The sequence below is a fragment of the Paroedura picta genome, chromosome 13, assembly GCF_049243985.1.
Source record: "Paroedura picta isolate Pp20150507F chromosome 13, Ppicta_v3.0, whole genome shotgun sequence".
Taxonomy (NCBI): domain Eukaryota; kingdom Metazoa; phylum Chordata; class Lepidosauria; order Squamata; family Gekkonidae; genus Paroedura; species Paroedura picta.
Genome location: NC_135381.1, coordinates 8,965,586 through 8,980,582, shown reverse-complemented (window position 1 = coordinate 8,980,582; position 14,997 = coordinate 8,965,586). Strand labels below are relative to the sequence as shown.

The window sequence follows — 14,997 nt, the reverse complement described above, 5'->3', positions numbered from 1 at the left end:
ACTGCCCGCATGTGCCGGTGGAGCAGTGGGGTCAGGGGAAGGGATCGGTGGAAACCAGGAGCAACGGCTGGATACTAAGCCAAGGCAAACATCTGTGGATCTCTAGCTCTGCCCCACCCTCTCCACTCGTGCTCAGCAACGTCCGATACAAGAGAAGCTGGGATGGGCCTTCCCTGTGCTCAAAGAAATCTCTGCCCCTTCCCCACTCCATCAAGGGGTGGGCCGTGCAGAGCTGTGCCATTGCACATGATTCATTGTATGACACGTCACTGGACGGAGTGGGAAGAAAGATACAGAATGAACGTCTATTATCAGGAGCGGCCGTTCCTCTCTACAGAAGAGCCATGAAGAGCACTCCTTTTTCTCTGACGGAGGCCCGGAAGAAGAACTAGCAAGATATCTGCCCTGTCCATTGACACTCCGTTGGAATCTCACACAACAGACTGTAGGGTTTCATGGTACGCTGTCCAGCTGAGCGGTGGCTGGTGCTGTGCCATCTTTCAAGCGTCCTGCTCTTGCTTGGCACGCTGAAAAGCGTTAAGCGCAGAAGAACAAGGGCTGCAGAGCTTGTTTGTTTCCATTACAGAAACTCAATACCGTGCTCCAGTTATGAATGGCTCCCGCATGGCAGGGGCTGAAAGGAAACGGCAGAAACAGCAAACTAAAAGAGCGTGCTTGTTTGTCCTTCCCGAATCAGAAAGAGGCTAAGCTGCTTTCGCCCAATTCAGCACCTTACTTCTTTGTCTCTCTTGCTTTTTTAATAATGTCTCTAGGGGTGACCAGCCATCTTGTAACAGCTTTTTTTTTTAAGAAGAAGAAAAATGGAATTTGCTTTAATGAAACCCCCTGAGAGGATATAAAACCCCAGCATTCTTTGTCCCAATTATAAACCTACAGAAAGGTGGGTTCTGGTGGGCAGCCATGTTGGTCTGAAGTGGCACAACAAAAGCCCAATGGGACCTTGAGGACCAACCGAGGTTTATTCAAGGCGTGAGCTTCCATGTGCAGGCACCCTTCCTCAGACAGACTGTGTGCCTGCACACGAAAGCTCACGCCTTGAATAAACCTCAGTGGGTCCTAAAGGTGCCATTGGACGCCCAATTTTGTCATGCCGCAGAAAGGTGGTAAGAAACAACTTGCTTTATGATGCCAGCAATGCAATCCAAATTCTACAGGTGGTTTGGGGTTACTTGATAGATGCTGTGGGCTGCTGCTTAGCAAACAAGGAGGGGGGGGTCCGTTTTACTGAAAACTCCCCCCCCACACACACACACACACCACCGCCTCTATGAAACGGTTTCCTTGGAAGCCACCAACCAGTTCCCATGGTCACTGAATGAATCACGCAACGCTCACACGCTCTGGCAGGTAAGCAGTTTCTTAGCAACACTGCCAGAGCCAAGTGTGATGTGAACCGGTCCAAGATTCTGCCTTCCGCTGGCAACCGATGCCGGTTTCATTCTTAAGGCGCATAAAGGAATGACAAGGTAGCTTCTTCGCTGCGTCAAATTGGCCCTGGCCGCTGATCTCCTCCTGCTCAAGTGCTTGTACTTTAGGATTAACCTCTGGGAGTGAGAAAAGCTGGGGATAAGAATTCCCGCCTCTGCCAAATTCTTCCGCGTTGTTGTTTTTTTAACATAAGGGAGCTACCAGTGCCGTACAGCATTGATGGATGCCTACGAGTTCTGATCCCCCTTGAGTGCAATGCACAGAAGGGATGGGAAAGACACGCAACCCTCTGACACAATGAAGAGGGGAAGAAGGGATTAAATAGGTAAAGCTTGGGAAACTGTCCAACCCACGTCACAGCCTCGCTGCTGGATGCTGGCCGTTCTCCGAGGGACAGCAGGTGTATCCTGACTCTTTGACCAAGGATGCCTTTAAGTAGTAGGAATTAGTCACTTCATGTTAAATCACAGCAATTGTAGTACGATATAAGAGCGCTAAATTCAGGTCCCTGAAACATACTGTGCTGAGTCAGAAATGCATCATATTAAGAAACCTCGGGTAAGCATAACATTGGGATATTGTGTTGGCAGGTGTAGATCTTCCTTCCTTCCTTCCTTCCTTCCTTCCTTCCTTCCTTCCTTCCTTCCTTCCTTCCTTCCTTCCTTCCTTCCTTCCTTCCTTCCTTCCTTCCTTCCTTCCTTCCTTCCTTCCTTCCTTCCTCCCTCCGAGACTCTTTCAGATAGAGAAAAGCGGCATATAAGAACCAACCCGTCTTCTTCAGTAATATCAGGGCTCTTCTCAGCCTCATCCACATCACAGGGTGTCTGTTGTGGGGAGAGGAAAGGGAAGGCGAATGTAAGCCGCTTTGAGACTCCTTTGGGTAGAGAAAAGCGGCATATAAGAACCAACTCTTCTTCTTCTTCTACACTCCCGGCATGGCCCAATCAACTCTCTAGATGTCCATGGACTACAATTCCCATGAGCTCATGCCAGCAACTGGCAGAGCATCCGGAAGGAACAAAACTCCCATTGTACATCTGACAATAAATCTTCATGCCATGCCCATAGCAAACAGGAAAACTGCAGAATGTGAAGATTGGGCCTGTAAGGTCAGGACATCAGCTCCTCACTGCTTGGGGAAACCAACCGGAGATTGATGGGACCCGTTGGGATACAGCTCAGCTCATCCTTCTGAGGGACAAGGATGTGATTTTCTTAGGGTCAAACAGCAACTATCTTGACCAGGGAACCTCTCTTCCCTCCCCCCTTCTAGGGACACGGGCAACCTGGGGATGTTTTCAGTTCCACAGTGTCAACTCTGCCCTCCCCCTTTCCCTTCCTCTGTTTATATCACCTGTCACCATCGTGAATTGATGATGTGTCGCAATATTGATTCCTTCCCTGTTGGATCAATACGAAGCATCCCTGCCTCTTGGCTTGTGTTTTCTTGAGCAGAGTTTTAGCCCAGTCGACTGGGGCTGTGGATTCCAGGGTGCTAGCTAGACAGGCTGCAAACATATCCTTTGCTTCCGGCAACCCACTTCCTTCGCTTGCTGCAGGCCACGTTCTTCCCATTCTGTCCGCAACCATTGCTCTGACCCTTGTTTCCTCTGCATGGGAAAGAGCTGGGTGCGCACGCAAGTGGGCTAAGAGAACCACGCTTCACTGGGTGACATCGTGACATTGACTCCTGCTACACCTTCCATGTGAACGCAGAAGCATTAAAAGAGAGCAGGAAAAATATGGCAGGAGTACCACTGCTTTAAGCAATGATGAAAGTTGTTGCTGAAGGCTGAACAAGGTTTCCGGCACATCCTTGTTTCCAAGATAAACAATAAAGAGGCTTTTCAGTTACTCTTTCATCGTTGCGCTCCTACGACATAGATTCGGCCACACGATTTGTCGTTTCTTTCGCTTTGCTACGCCTTCGAGTGGCCACGTCGTTATAAGCTGGTGACAAAGGAGGTTCTCATGCAGAGAAGCCAAATGCTTTCTACAGGAGTGGGAGGTTCCAGCAAGTTATGTGACGCTTGGGCGGTGAGCTTCGGACCAGAGCCGCTTCGGTTACAGCAGGAAAACGGCACATGCTCTCCAGAGTTTGAATACACGACTTCTGCAGCTAGAATTGTTTTTGCTTCTAAATGGAGGTGCCCCGACAGAAGAGTGGTTAAGAAAAATGGCAGACTGTCTGCCATCTACAAAGCTCCGGATCTTGGAAAATATGTTAAGCAATGGGCACCTTTTTAGAACTGTAGGAAAAAGAACTATCCAGACTTTGTGAAGATTTGTAAAATTTAACACAGCAACAGCAGGATATAAGTATAATGTTATGTCACAGATCTAGGCTTTACTATTTCATTTGCCAGGGTTAGGAGAGAAGTCTTGAATATATATTTGTATTTATTTGTGATTGAAAAGGTCAGTGAATTGATGAATTAGCAATGGGTATGGATATATACTTTGGCCACCTCATGAGAAGGAAGGACTCCCTGGAGAAGAGCCTAATGCTGGGAGCGATCGAGGGCAAAAGAAGAAGGGGACGACAGAGAATGAGGTGGCTGGATGGAGTCACTAAAGCTGTCGGTGCAAACTTAAACAGACTTCGAGAAATGGTAGAGGACAGGAAGGCCTGGAGGGTCATTGTCCATGGGGTCGCAATGGGTCAGACACGACTTCGCAACTAACAACAACAATAACAACAATGGATATATCGTTTTGATATCACAATAAAATATTTGAATTGCAAAAGAGTCTGGGTTAAGTGACCGATTGTTTCTGTCCAGTGTGGGGAAAACGCTTGTCCCTATATTGCTGACTCTCAATACGCAAGATGGTTCTAGTTATCATCAACGAGACTCAAGATGCCGAAGCAGATTAGGAAGATGGTTTGCAGTGACACAGGCTCGAACCAGGAACGGAAAGCAGACCAAAACCAACCAACCAAAAATGACATGCTGCCTTGTGGCAAACGGCTCTCACGGAGCTTGATCCAGTTGCTGAATTTCCATGGGGGGTTAAAGTGTGAATGTAGAGATAGTCACAGGAATAGATTTGTGGAAGACAAGTCCAGCAGTAGCTACTAGCCGTGGTGACTAAAGGGAGCTTCCACAGTCAGAGGCACTTAGCCTCTGAATCCCAGGGCCAGGAGGCAGCATCAGGGGAAGGTCTCGGCCTCGATGTCCCATTGTCGGCCTTCCAAAGGAACTGGGATTGGCCGCTGTGTGAGACAGGATTCTGGGCTACATGGACCACTCGTCTGATCCAGCAGGGCTCTTCTTCTGTTCTTATCCTGAGAACGTTACACATCTCATCATTACATTGATATGGGAAATTTCTTTCCAAGCAACCAGCATCCCCAAAGCTAGCTGCAGAAAGACCCTGTAATGCTAAAACCACTGAAATATTAATCAAGATGGAAAGCCAAGACGGCAGCCAGCAAAACATACGTCAAAAGGCACCAAAGTCCTGAATGAACAAATAGGTCTTTATGGTCTTCTAAGAGCACAAAGGGCCCAGATCCTGTGAACTGCCCACATCAGATCCCGACGGCGTTACACCCCCGACTTGAGCTGCAGCCCAGAACAGAAGTAACGCACGTCCCCCTCCTTTTCTTATCCCCCTAATTCCCATTACTCTGCAGTGACATCCATCAGTGATACCCAACGTCTAATACTGTGAGTAGTTTACAAGTACATCCTAAGCGCCACTTGGCTTCTCTGTGCAGGCAAAAGGCTGCTTAATTTGACCAGGGTTAATCTATATAAATACAAGAAAGAAGCAGATGGCACAGCGCCCGTCGTTTCGGTCGATCTTGGCGGCACGTTGGCGGTCACGATTCCGTTTTTGACAGGCCTCTGGAGAATTTCTGCTCGGCGGGGAGGAGGGGAGGGGAGCACCCTCTGAGATGCCAGGCGGACGGTGGGGATCTAGCGCAAAATGCCGCAGGCGGAATTTAGACCCAAGCTCCGGAGGAGAGACACACTTGCTAGCCGAAGGATTGGCTTGGGGAACTGCATGAATCTTGACGAGCTAAATTAAGGGACTGCAAACAGTCTGTTTGCTCTGGTGCCCCTCCACAGAGCTCCTGCCCTGAGACCCTCTGGCTTCTGTCCTCCCCTCTGTGTGTTACCTAACAAATAAACAAGCAGAGTGGGGAAAGAGGCGAGCATCAAAGTCCCCAGAACTACCCTGGCGTAGAGCAGGGGGTTGGACTAGATGGCCTGCATGGCCCCTTCCAACTCTATGGTTCTATGACTCTATGATTCTATGACACAGTGCTAAAACCCCGGTCGGGTGGCCGCTGCATCACGCCTGCTCCATCGTGTACCAAGCCAATGCCAACCATGCCACCTGCTTTGCTTGCCTCCATCTGAGAGGAAAGCACATAAGTAAGGGGGGAGGGAGTTGAGATTTCCCCGTCGGATGACTTCTGCTACTCCTCGCCCCCCTCGTGCTAATAAATCATGGAACGTGACCTTTCTGGGATGCCACATACATTGTGATTCTGCTTGTGAACCATTGCTCTGCCTCCCCCCCTTTTATTAGCATGTGAAAAGGCAAACAAAAAAATCAACTTGTACGCACGTCCCTCTGAGCAACAATATTGTAAGGGGGAGGATAGAAAAGACGTTTGTTCCCTGCCCGCCCCACCCCTGCTTACGGACTCATCCCATTTGCTGACAGATGTTTGCAGTCTGGGACACAATGGGATCAAGGGCCTTGGGAAACCATTTTTCATTTGTGCGTCCACGGACGACAGCGCGCATCCACCCTGTTGTGATCCCCTCCCCTGGCCCGCTTGACTATTTCGATTTCAGCATCTTGAGGGACATAAATATTCTGTTACCGGAAATTTGGCAGCAACCTTTGCTCTCTGCCCACGGGCTACAAACCTAACGACGAGAACAACAAAAGGCCGCAACGTTTCAGGAACGAAACTCGACTCGCTGAATCAAATAAAAAAAAAAAAATACATGTATTTTGATCGACTAAAAACTACCTCCCAGAAAACTGCCAAGGTTATTTTGAATATAAATTAAAAAAAAAAAAAAGAACAGATGGCAAACATCATTTTGGATAGATGGAGAAAAGCAAAATGCTTCTTGCAAAACAAGGTTTGGCGTGATACACTGAGGTATCATCTTAAAAACATAAGGAGCCCACTGCCCCCCCCCGTTTGCATTATTGGGTTGCCCTAAGACAGGAGTAGTCAAACTGCTCCTGGGAATTGTAGTCCACGGACATCTGGAGGGCCGCAGTTTGACTACCCCTGTCTTAGGGCAACCTCGTAGGGCAGGGGTAGCCAAAATGTGGCTCTCTGGATGTCCATGGACTACAATCTCCATTAGCTCTGCGGTTGCAAATCTGCTGGAGATCCTTGGCCCATGGGAGGTTTGCCTGGCCTCAACCAGGGCCAGGGCCTCTTTGGCCCTGGCCCCGACCTGGTGGAATTAGCTCCCGGGAAAGCCGAAGTCACTGATGGAACTAGCCCAGTTCTGCAGGGCCTGTAAGATGGAGCTCTTCCGACAGGTATTTGGCTGAGACCAAAGTAAGGAAGATCTGTTCCCCTCTTGAAACCAGCCTATCTATCTGGTGACCCTGAGTCCCATCCCCCCCCCCCCCCGAAGGCATTGTAAGGGGGCTGTTGAGTGTTTCTCAATAAAACACAAAATCCTTTTGGGGAACCAAATTAGGCCTGCTTATTTCAGGGTTTCTCACAGGTGAAGGACCCGGTAAAAATCGGTAGACAAGATCTTGCCTTGCTCAATCTCTTGCTATATTCATAATTTCACACAATTCCCTTTGAGGGATCCAGTCCAGATAACACCGTTGCATTTTCCCCCACAATGGGGAGGGGGGAATTTGGAGCAGAGCTCTCTTTCCCCTTCATGTCACCTGCAGTGCCTCACCCCCCCCCCCCGAAAAGACATCCTGAGGATCACAGGACATGGTGGGGCAGAGATGGGCATCACAGAAGGGACTGTGGTTGGGAGAGGACTCAGAAGAAAACAATCCCTCCACCCCCACCCCCCCCCACCCCTTGGCACAAGCTACTGCTTTGCTCACAGAAGAGCTTGCGGGAGAGAGGAGGCGGGTGATTCGGAGTGATTTCCTTTCAAGTTGCAGCTGCCTGCATCACAGCTCACTCTCTTCCCAACCCCCAGGAGACAGTTTTTCAAAGAGCACGGGCTGAAGGGGAAGGTCCTTGCTGTGAAATTATTCCAGTGCGAGATTCGGAACACAGGAAGAATGCGGGAATGGGGGGGGGGGGGTTGCCAATCAACTTCCTGGAGAGCGCCAGGATTTTAGGATTGCCAGGTCGATGTTGGAAAATACCCCGAGGGATTTTGGGGGCGGAGGCTGGCAGGAGAAGGTCCACAGCTGGGCAAATGCCACAAAACCCACCCTTCAAAGGACCCTTTCTCAACCTTTTACTATTGAGAACCCCCTGAAATATTCTTCAGGCTAAGAGAAACACCAGAAGTTGGGCGATCCTGCAGAATACGGTTGGGAAGCAGAGCTGTGTACTTGCCCACCCAGGGCCCCTCCCCTTCCCACCCCCTCCAGGCCCATCATTGGCCATCGGGGCTTAATATGACCGTCATCCGATAACTGTTCAACAAATTTAATATAATAACTCCCACCCAATCAGGAAACCCTTCCAGGGCTGTCATGAGACCCTGATCGAGAAAGCCTGCTCCATAGAACCCATTCTCTCCAGGGGAACTGATCTCTGTAGTCTAGAGAGCAATCGTAGTTCCAAAAGATCTCCAGGCCCCACCTGGAGGCTGGTAACCCTGCTTATTAACTTGCTCCTAGAGTAACTCCCTCCCTCCCCCCCTCAGTCTTACTAAGACAGCCTTATGCAATTGTGGGGGTGAGAAGCCAGTCACGATGTCACGGCCCGATACTTAATTTTGTTTACGGTGTTGCTAGGTCATTATTTCAACAAAGACATACTTTAAAAAAACCAGCTTACAAGAAATCAAACACCCAAACACATCCTAAACCCAAGGGAAACTGCACAGGCAGTCTAAAGCAGGGGTAGTCAAACTGCGGTCCTCCAGATGTCCATGGACTACAATTCCCAGGAGCCCCCTGCCAGCTTTCGCTGGCAGGGGGCTCCTGGGAATTGTAGTCCATGGACATCTGGAGGGCCGCAGTTTGACTACCCCTGGTCTAAAGCAACAGAAAGCCAGTGGAAGAGCAGCACTTGACCTCAGAAGGACCTCTACATGAGGCCATCCCGAGAGGAAACAGCTGCCTTCCAAGGACGTTTACTGAGCTTTTGTGGCCCAGACAGGATTTGAACCCGGGTTTCTCTGTGTGAAGTCTGACATTTTAAGTAACACTATGGTACCTAACCAGAACCCACTGTACTGAGTTTTCCAGGTCTTAGTGAACAGCACAATTCAACGATAGCTAGGGTGGGGATCAGAGGATGCTCCCCTCCTCCAGAGCTGCCAGTCCTGAGTTAGCAAACACCTGGTGATTTGCAGGTACAGCCTAGGGCAGGGGTGGCCAAATGGTGCTGCCCCGTTGTCCCGACCGTGGGAACACAATGTGAGTCGCTGGCCCCGCCCTTGGGGGGGGGAGCGCGGCTAGCACCCGTTACATTCCTGCATGCAACGGGCTTTAATGCTAGTGTTCCAATAAAGTTCTGAACTGTTTTGGTATCAGATGCTATGCGATTTTCATGCCCATCTACCCCGGGGGGGCCTCCTTCTGTGACCGCAATGCACATGCTTCACGGCTTTTTTTGTCACTCTTCTACACAGCTGCTAGAAAGGCAGGTTTATAAACAAGGTGTGGAGTCAAACACCCAGCAGGAACTGAGTATGGCTAAACAATATCTGAGTCCAAGAGCACCTTCAAGACCAACAAAGATTTATTCAAGGCGTGAGTTTTGAGGGCAGGCGCTCTTCCTCAGACTACATGAACAATCATCGTAAGTATAGCGCTATAAGGCAAAAGCAAAATTGCGGCAAATTAGTAAACTGTATCCTAATATCCAAATTAAGCCATAGGATAATTCTTTGCTAAAACAGCTAATCTGCCCTTTTGAGTTCCATTGTAGTTCACAAAAACATTGGAGAAATAAAACTGCCCATGTTAGTAATTAACGGCAGACACTTTCTCAGTTGTAAAAAGAAATAATTAAAAAAGGCTAGTTGCTGGCCCCAAATGTCTAAGTGATTACAAATGAGACAACACCAAGAGAAAACTTTTGAAAAAGCCGCCAGTTAAAGCTTCTTTGTCAGCTAGACGCCTTCAAGGAATCATTTGCTGAAACCAAAACCGGTCACAGCTCACACTGGTTGCCAAATTTAACAAGGAAACCAAATTTAGGCCAGAATGTTTCCTTGGGAGGTGGTGAGTTCTCCATCTTTGGAAATTTTTTAACAGAAGCTGGATAGCCATCTGATGGAGAGGCTGATTCTGTGAAACCTTAAGGGGGTGGCAGGTTACAGTGGATTAGCGATAGGGTTGGGAGTGTCCTGCATAGTGCAATGGGTTGGACTAGATGACCCAGGAGGTCCCTTCCAACTCTATGATTCTATGATTTGGTGAAGGTTCAAGGGGGTGGCAGGTTACAGTGAATAAGCAATAGGGTTGTGAGTGTCCTGCATAGTGCAATGGGTTGGACTAGATGACCCAGGAGGTCCTTACAACTCTATGATTCTATGATTCGGTGAAGGTTCAAGGGGGTGGCAGGTTACAGTGAATAAGCAATAGGGTTGGGAGTGTCCTGCATAGTGCAGGGGGTTGGACTAGATGACCCAGGAGGTCCCTTCCAACTCTGTTATTCTACGATTCTATGATTCTCAGGTGCAAAAAACCCCAATTATTGAAGCAGCGCACTGAAGAAGACGCCTAGCCGAAAAAGCAAGCTTGTTGTCTTATTCATAGCAATTTAGCCATACACGGTTCCTGCTGGGCTGTTTGATTCCACGTTACCTTGACACTGTGTCTCTTTTGGTCTTTGGGTCGATAACCGAGGCAAACGGAGACAGAGGCGCCTCTGAGAGGTCAGCCTTCCTAGCCGGACCGTACCATGTCGCAGTGCAGCTCCAGGTTGAGGTCCCCTTTGTTGGTGTGCAGGCGGACGTACCCTTTCTTCTTGACGTATTGGTACCGCACCACGTCATCCTCGATGGCAGCTGCCAGAGAAAGCAAAGGGCAAGTTAGCTGGCGCGCTCGCTTCGTTGGCCAAGGTGGAATCGTAAAAGATCACATCCTCCCGGGGACCTCGCCTCTGCACGGGGCGCCTTACAAGCCTTTCAGCTGATTAATTTTGCATTCGTCTGTTCGGCGGCTTTTATCCAAGCTTTATTTAAAGCTATTCTTAACCAGACCCGAGTTTGGGGCCTTGAAGGGTCAGGTAAAATGCGATGCTAATCATAATAATTTCCCAGTAATTATGGGAATTAGCTTCAAACAGAGCCGCAGTGTGCAGTGCTTATTAAGTGGCAGGATCAACAATACGTTGTAAAGTGGCTTTCTGCTTGTGTTGTTGTTGTTGAGTCCCTTTACTCCTTTGTATATTGTGCAGCAGCCTGTTTTATACAAAATGGGTAGCTTGCTGGAGGTGGGATTTGAGGAGAGAAGGTTCAGCCCTTTAAGGGTCGGTGAGAGGTATGGAGAAAAATGTTCTGTCGCTTTAATAGAGGCCAATTGCCTGAAAATGGGCCGGTGAAGCTCTTCTTTGCATGGGTCACATCACCCCCCCTGGAAAATAACACCCCATTTATCCTCTAGGTGGTTGGCAACACTGCACAGTGTACAAATTCTTCAACCCCTTCTTCGAAGCATGGGATAACCATGAATTAAGCAGGGGGGGGGGAGAGGTGGCTCAGCAGCTGAGCATCTGCTCGGCACGCAGAAGGTCCCAGGTTCAATCCCCGGCGTCTCTGGTTAAAAGATCTGGCAGCAGGGGAAGTGCAAGACCTTAGCCTGAGAAGCCTGGGATGTTCCTGCCCAGTACAAATAGACAACCCTGACGTGGATGGGCTGAGGGTCTGTTCAGTCTAAGGCAGTTTGAAATCCCAGATTACCTATAAAATGTGCCTTTGGAACCTATCTGACACCCCTTCATATCAGAAGTTGGGTTGGTTTACGGCAGGAGTGGCTCTCTAGATGTCCACATCTCCAGATGTTTACAGTGGCTCTCCAGATGTTCTCATGAATTGTGCTGGCAGTGGTTCATGGGAATGGTAGTCCATGGACAACTGGAGAGCCACAGTTTGGCCACCCCAGTTCACTGGATGGGTAGGAAGAAAAGACACCCTTCCCTCCCACCATACTCCGGGACCAGGGTAGCACATTTCCGAGCCTGCGGGGCCAAGTGATGCAACAGGAAGTCAGCAGAGAGGAGAAAGGCAAACGCTTACTTCACGATTGTTCTCGCCAGGAGGCACCCCTGAACCCACTCAGTGACAAGTCCGCCTGGTTCAACGCAGAAGCCTCGCTCACATCCACAATAACTGATCTGTGACACCTGTGCATGGGTGTGTGGGGGGCAGTCTTCTGAATGTTGAGAGCACGCTCAGCAAGCGCAAAGGCTCTAGCACTCTAAAGCAGGGGTAGTCAACCTGTGGTCCTCCAGATGTTCATGGACTACAATTCCCATGAGCCCCTGCCAGCAAACGCTGGCAGGGGCTCATGGGAATTGTAGTCCATGAACATCTGGAGGACCACAGGTTGACTACCCCTGATCTAAAGCAATTCCCCTTCTTGTGTTAGGTCCTATTTAACACCTTCACGTTCTAACGCTCAGGGCTCGGATGCATCCCGCTGATATGGGCCCTTGAGGAGGGGCAGCCTGGCAGTTCTCGCGCAAGCTCTTTTGTTGCCAAGCAACCAGCACTGGCAAAATGGAAATCGCAGCGTGTGCCGTCAATCCGTGAATAGCTATCGCAACTAGCTGACTTATCGGTCTGTGCACAAAAAGAGCGAGAGAAGGGGAAAGGGAAGTTTGAAACTTTAGGAAATGAACTGGTACTCCTTCAATTAATGTTCTGGTACGGATTAAAATGCGCTGGTACCAGTCACGTGTTCAAATCCTGAAGAATTCCAAGGGAGGAGAACCCACGCCACAAAAGCTTGGGGCCGCATCACACAATGGAGAATTTGGGGGCTACAGAATCCTCATGTTTATCCTGAGATGATTCTCTGTTGGCACAAGGACAGGAATCAGGAGAGAGGTTAATTGTTCTCGAGAATCCTGGCAGTCGGTACTCCGTTATGTAAATGTTTTTAGCCAGCAGAGAACAATCCAAGGGGCCATCTTACGCACTGGCACCTAGGAGGAGGCAGAACTTGTTGATGCCAAATGCTAGATTGTTGTCTCTTCTTGGAAATGACAGGAAGGGGATGACTCACCCACAGGGCAGTGGGCAAACAGAGGAGCTAAATTCCCTGGTCACGAGAGAAACAGAATTTATTTGGGGTGTTTTCATCGGAGGATAACTCGGAGGAAGGCGCCTACACACCTAGGCGTCATCTGATTGCCTGCCATTACTGTGTGAAGCTAACAAAGAGGAGACAGCCATAAGTGGTTGTGTGCAGTAACTTGAAGAGTAGGGAGCCGATCTTAGAATAACAACAGGCAGGGAATGCATAGCCCAGGGAGCCCAGTTATGAAACCCTGGGAGGTTTCCCAAATGGGTTAATTAATTTTAATATATGTTTAAAATTTGCTAAACATTTATGGGGTGATATGACCTGTCCCACCTATCCCCAATGACCAATGACAGGCCTGGAGGGGTGAGGAGGGGAGGAGCCCTGGGTGGGCGTGTCCACAGCTCTACTTCCCAACCATATTCTGCACAATCACGCCACTTGTGGGGTTTCTCAAAGCCTGTAGAATGTTCCAGGGACTTCTCAACAGTAAAAAAGTTGAGAAAGGCTGGTTTAGCTGAAGGACAAAAGAATTTCCCTTATGCACCCTTACTTTGTAACTTTGCTCGATCCGTTGCTTTGCAAAGTATGTATGTAGACACTTTCTTTATAATAAATCTCTTATTTCGAATGCTGGCAGTTTGCCCTTTGTAACCACAAGAAGGCCCACTCCAACACATAACTATTGTCACAAAAAGGATGCCAGAGGAAGGGAAGTGGTTGGTCAACAAACTCTTAGATCTCTAGGAGGACACAATTGAGGCAATTCATCCCAATGAGGGCTGGCAGGAGCAAGAGCAGAAGTTGCAGGCACTATGCAGAGCCTACAAATGGCAGCATGGACAGGGTGCTGGAATGCCGGCCCTCTAATCTAGGGGTAGTCAACCTGTGGTCCTCCAGATGTTCATGGACTTCAATTCCCATGAGCCCCTGCCAGCGAATGCTGGCAGGGGCTCATGGGAATTGTAGTCCATGAACATCTGGAGGACCACAGGTTGACTACCCCTGCTCTAATCAACCAGTTGGTGGCAATGTGAATACCCAGAGAGGAATGCTCAACCATTCCAGGAATCAGGTGGACTCGGGAGAGCAGTACCGCTACTGGGCAGAGACTCGGCATGGCCTGTAAGCATCTCAAACTCTCAGAGGAAGCTCAGACAGAACGATATTCACAGGTCAGTGGGGTCATTCTGCAACAGCCACCGTTTGTCTTCTACTTCTTTCTTTTTCCACCCCATCACCTCTTTTTAAAGGGTCTGTTCATTTTTCAGGGTTCACCCTCCGACTGTCTTTCACTTGGCTTCGACTGTTTCCAAAGGCACAAGGAGGCGTGCTCATAAAGCAACTGCAAACGCACCTTTCCCGGAATTCCTGGGGAACAATTCATTTGCGGGGGGGGGGGGGGGGGGAGGAGAGAAAAAGCCAGCAGGTGAAAGAAATGACAGTACCTGCTTCGTGCCTTGTTTCTGGAGCCATGGCTGTGGACGTGAAGGAGGCGCTCACTCTTCCTGTGGAGTAATGAGCCTGTCGAACAACAAAACGATATTCAAAATACCGACACGCGTAAGGTCACCCAGCCGGCTGCATGCGGAGGGGCGGAGAATCAAACCCGGCTTGCCAGACTAGAAGCTGCTGCCCCTAATCACCACACTGGATCTCTAGTTCTCTCCGAACTATCTCAGCCCCACCTGCCTCACAAGGAAGGGAAAGTGACTGTCAGCCACTTTGAGTATGAATGAGTGAATGAATGTATTAGAGACAGCATAATGCCAATCGTTCTTAAATGAAACAAATACAAACTATGTAATATAAAGCATTTTAAAAATAATATTAGAATTCCTGATCCTCTATCAGAGGGGATACTAGCACATAGGCTTCCATATATAATTTTTGTAGTCCAGGGGTAATCAAACTGCGGCCCTCCAGATGTCCATGGACTACATGAGCACCTGCCAGCAAAGGCAGCAAAAGCAGCAAATGCTGGCAAGGGCTCTTGGGAATTGTAGTCCATGGACATCTGGAGGGTCGCAGTTTGACTACCCCTGCTGTAGTCTATCGGCTCTTGAGCAAAACTTAGCTGTCCGTTTATCTGCAGTGCTATCCCCTTCTCATAAGAGAAGCTTTATTTTTCCTTGGTCAGAAATCCAT

The 14,997-nt window shown here is 49.1% G+C and overlaps 1 protein-coding gene across 1 annotated transcript in view; it reads right to left on the bottom strand.

Annotated features, from left to right (window-relative positions):
- The window catches only part of PPIL2 (peptidylprolyl isomerase like 2), a 76,494-nt gene that overhangs the window by 30,409 nt on the left and 31,088 nt on the right, over positions 1 to 14,997 (bottom strand). Inside the window, exons 11-12 of the mRNA XM_077307548.1 lie at positions 14,298 to 14,373; positions 10,504 to 10,610 (exon numbers count right to left, since the gene is read on the bottom strand). Coding sequence (XP_077163663.1) covers positions 10,504 to 10,610; positions 14,298 to 14,373 — 183 coding nt within the window. The remainder of the gene's footprint in view (positions 1 to 10,503; positions 10,611 to 14,297; positions 14,374 to 14,997) is intronic.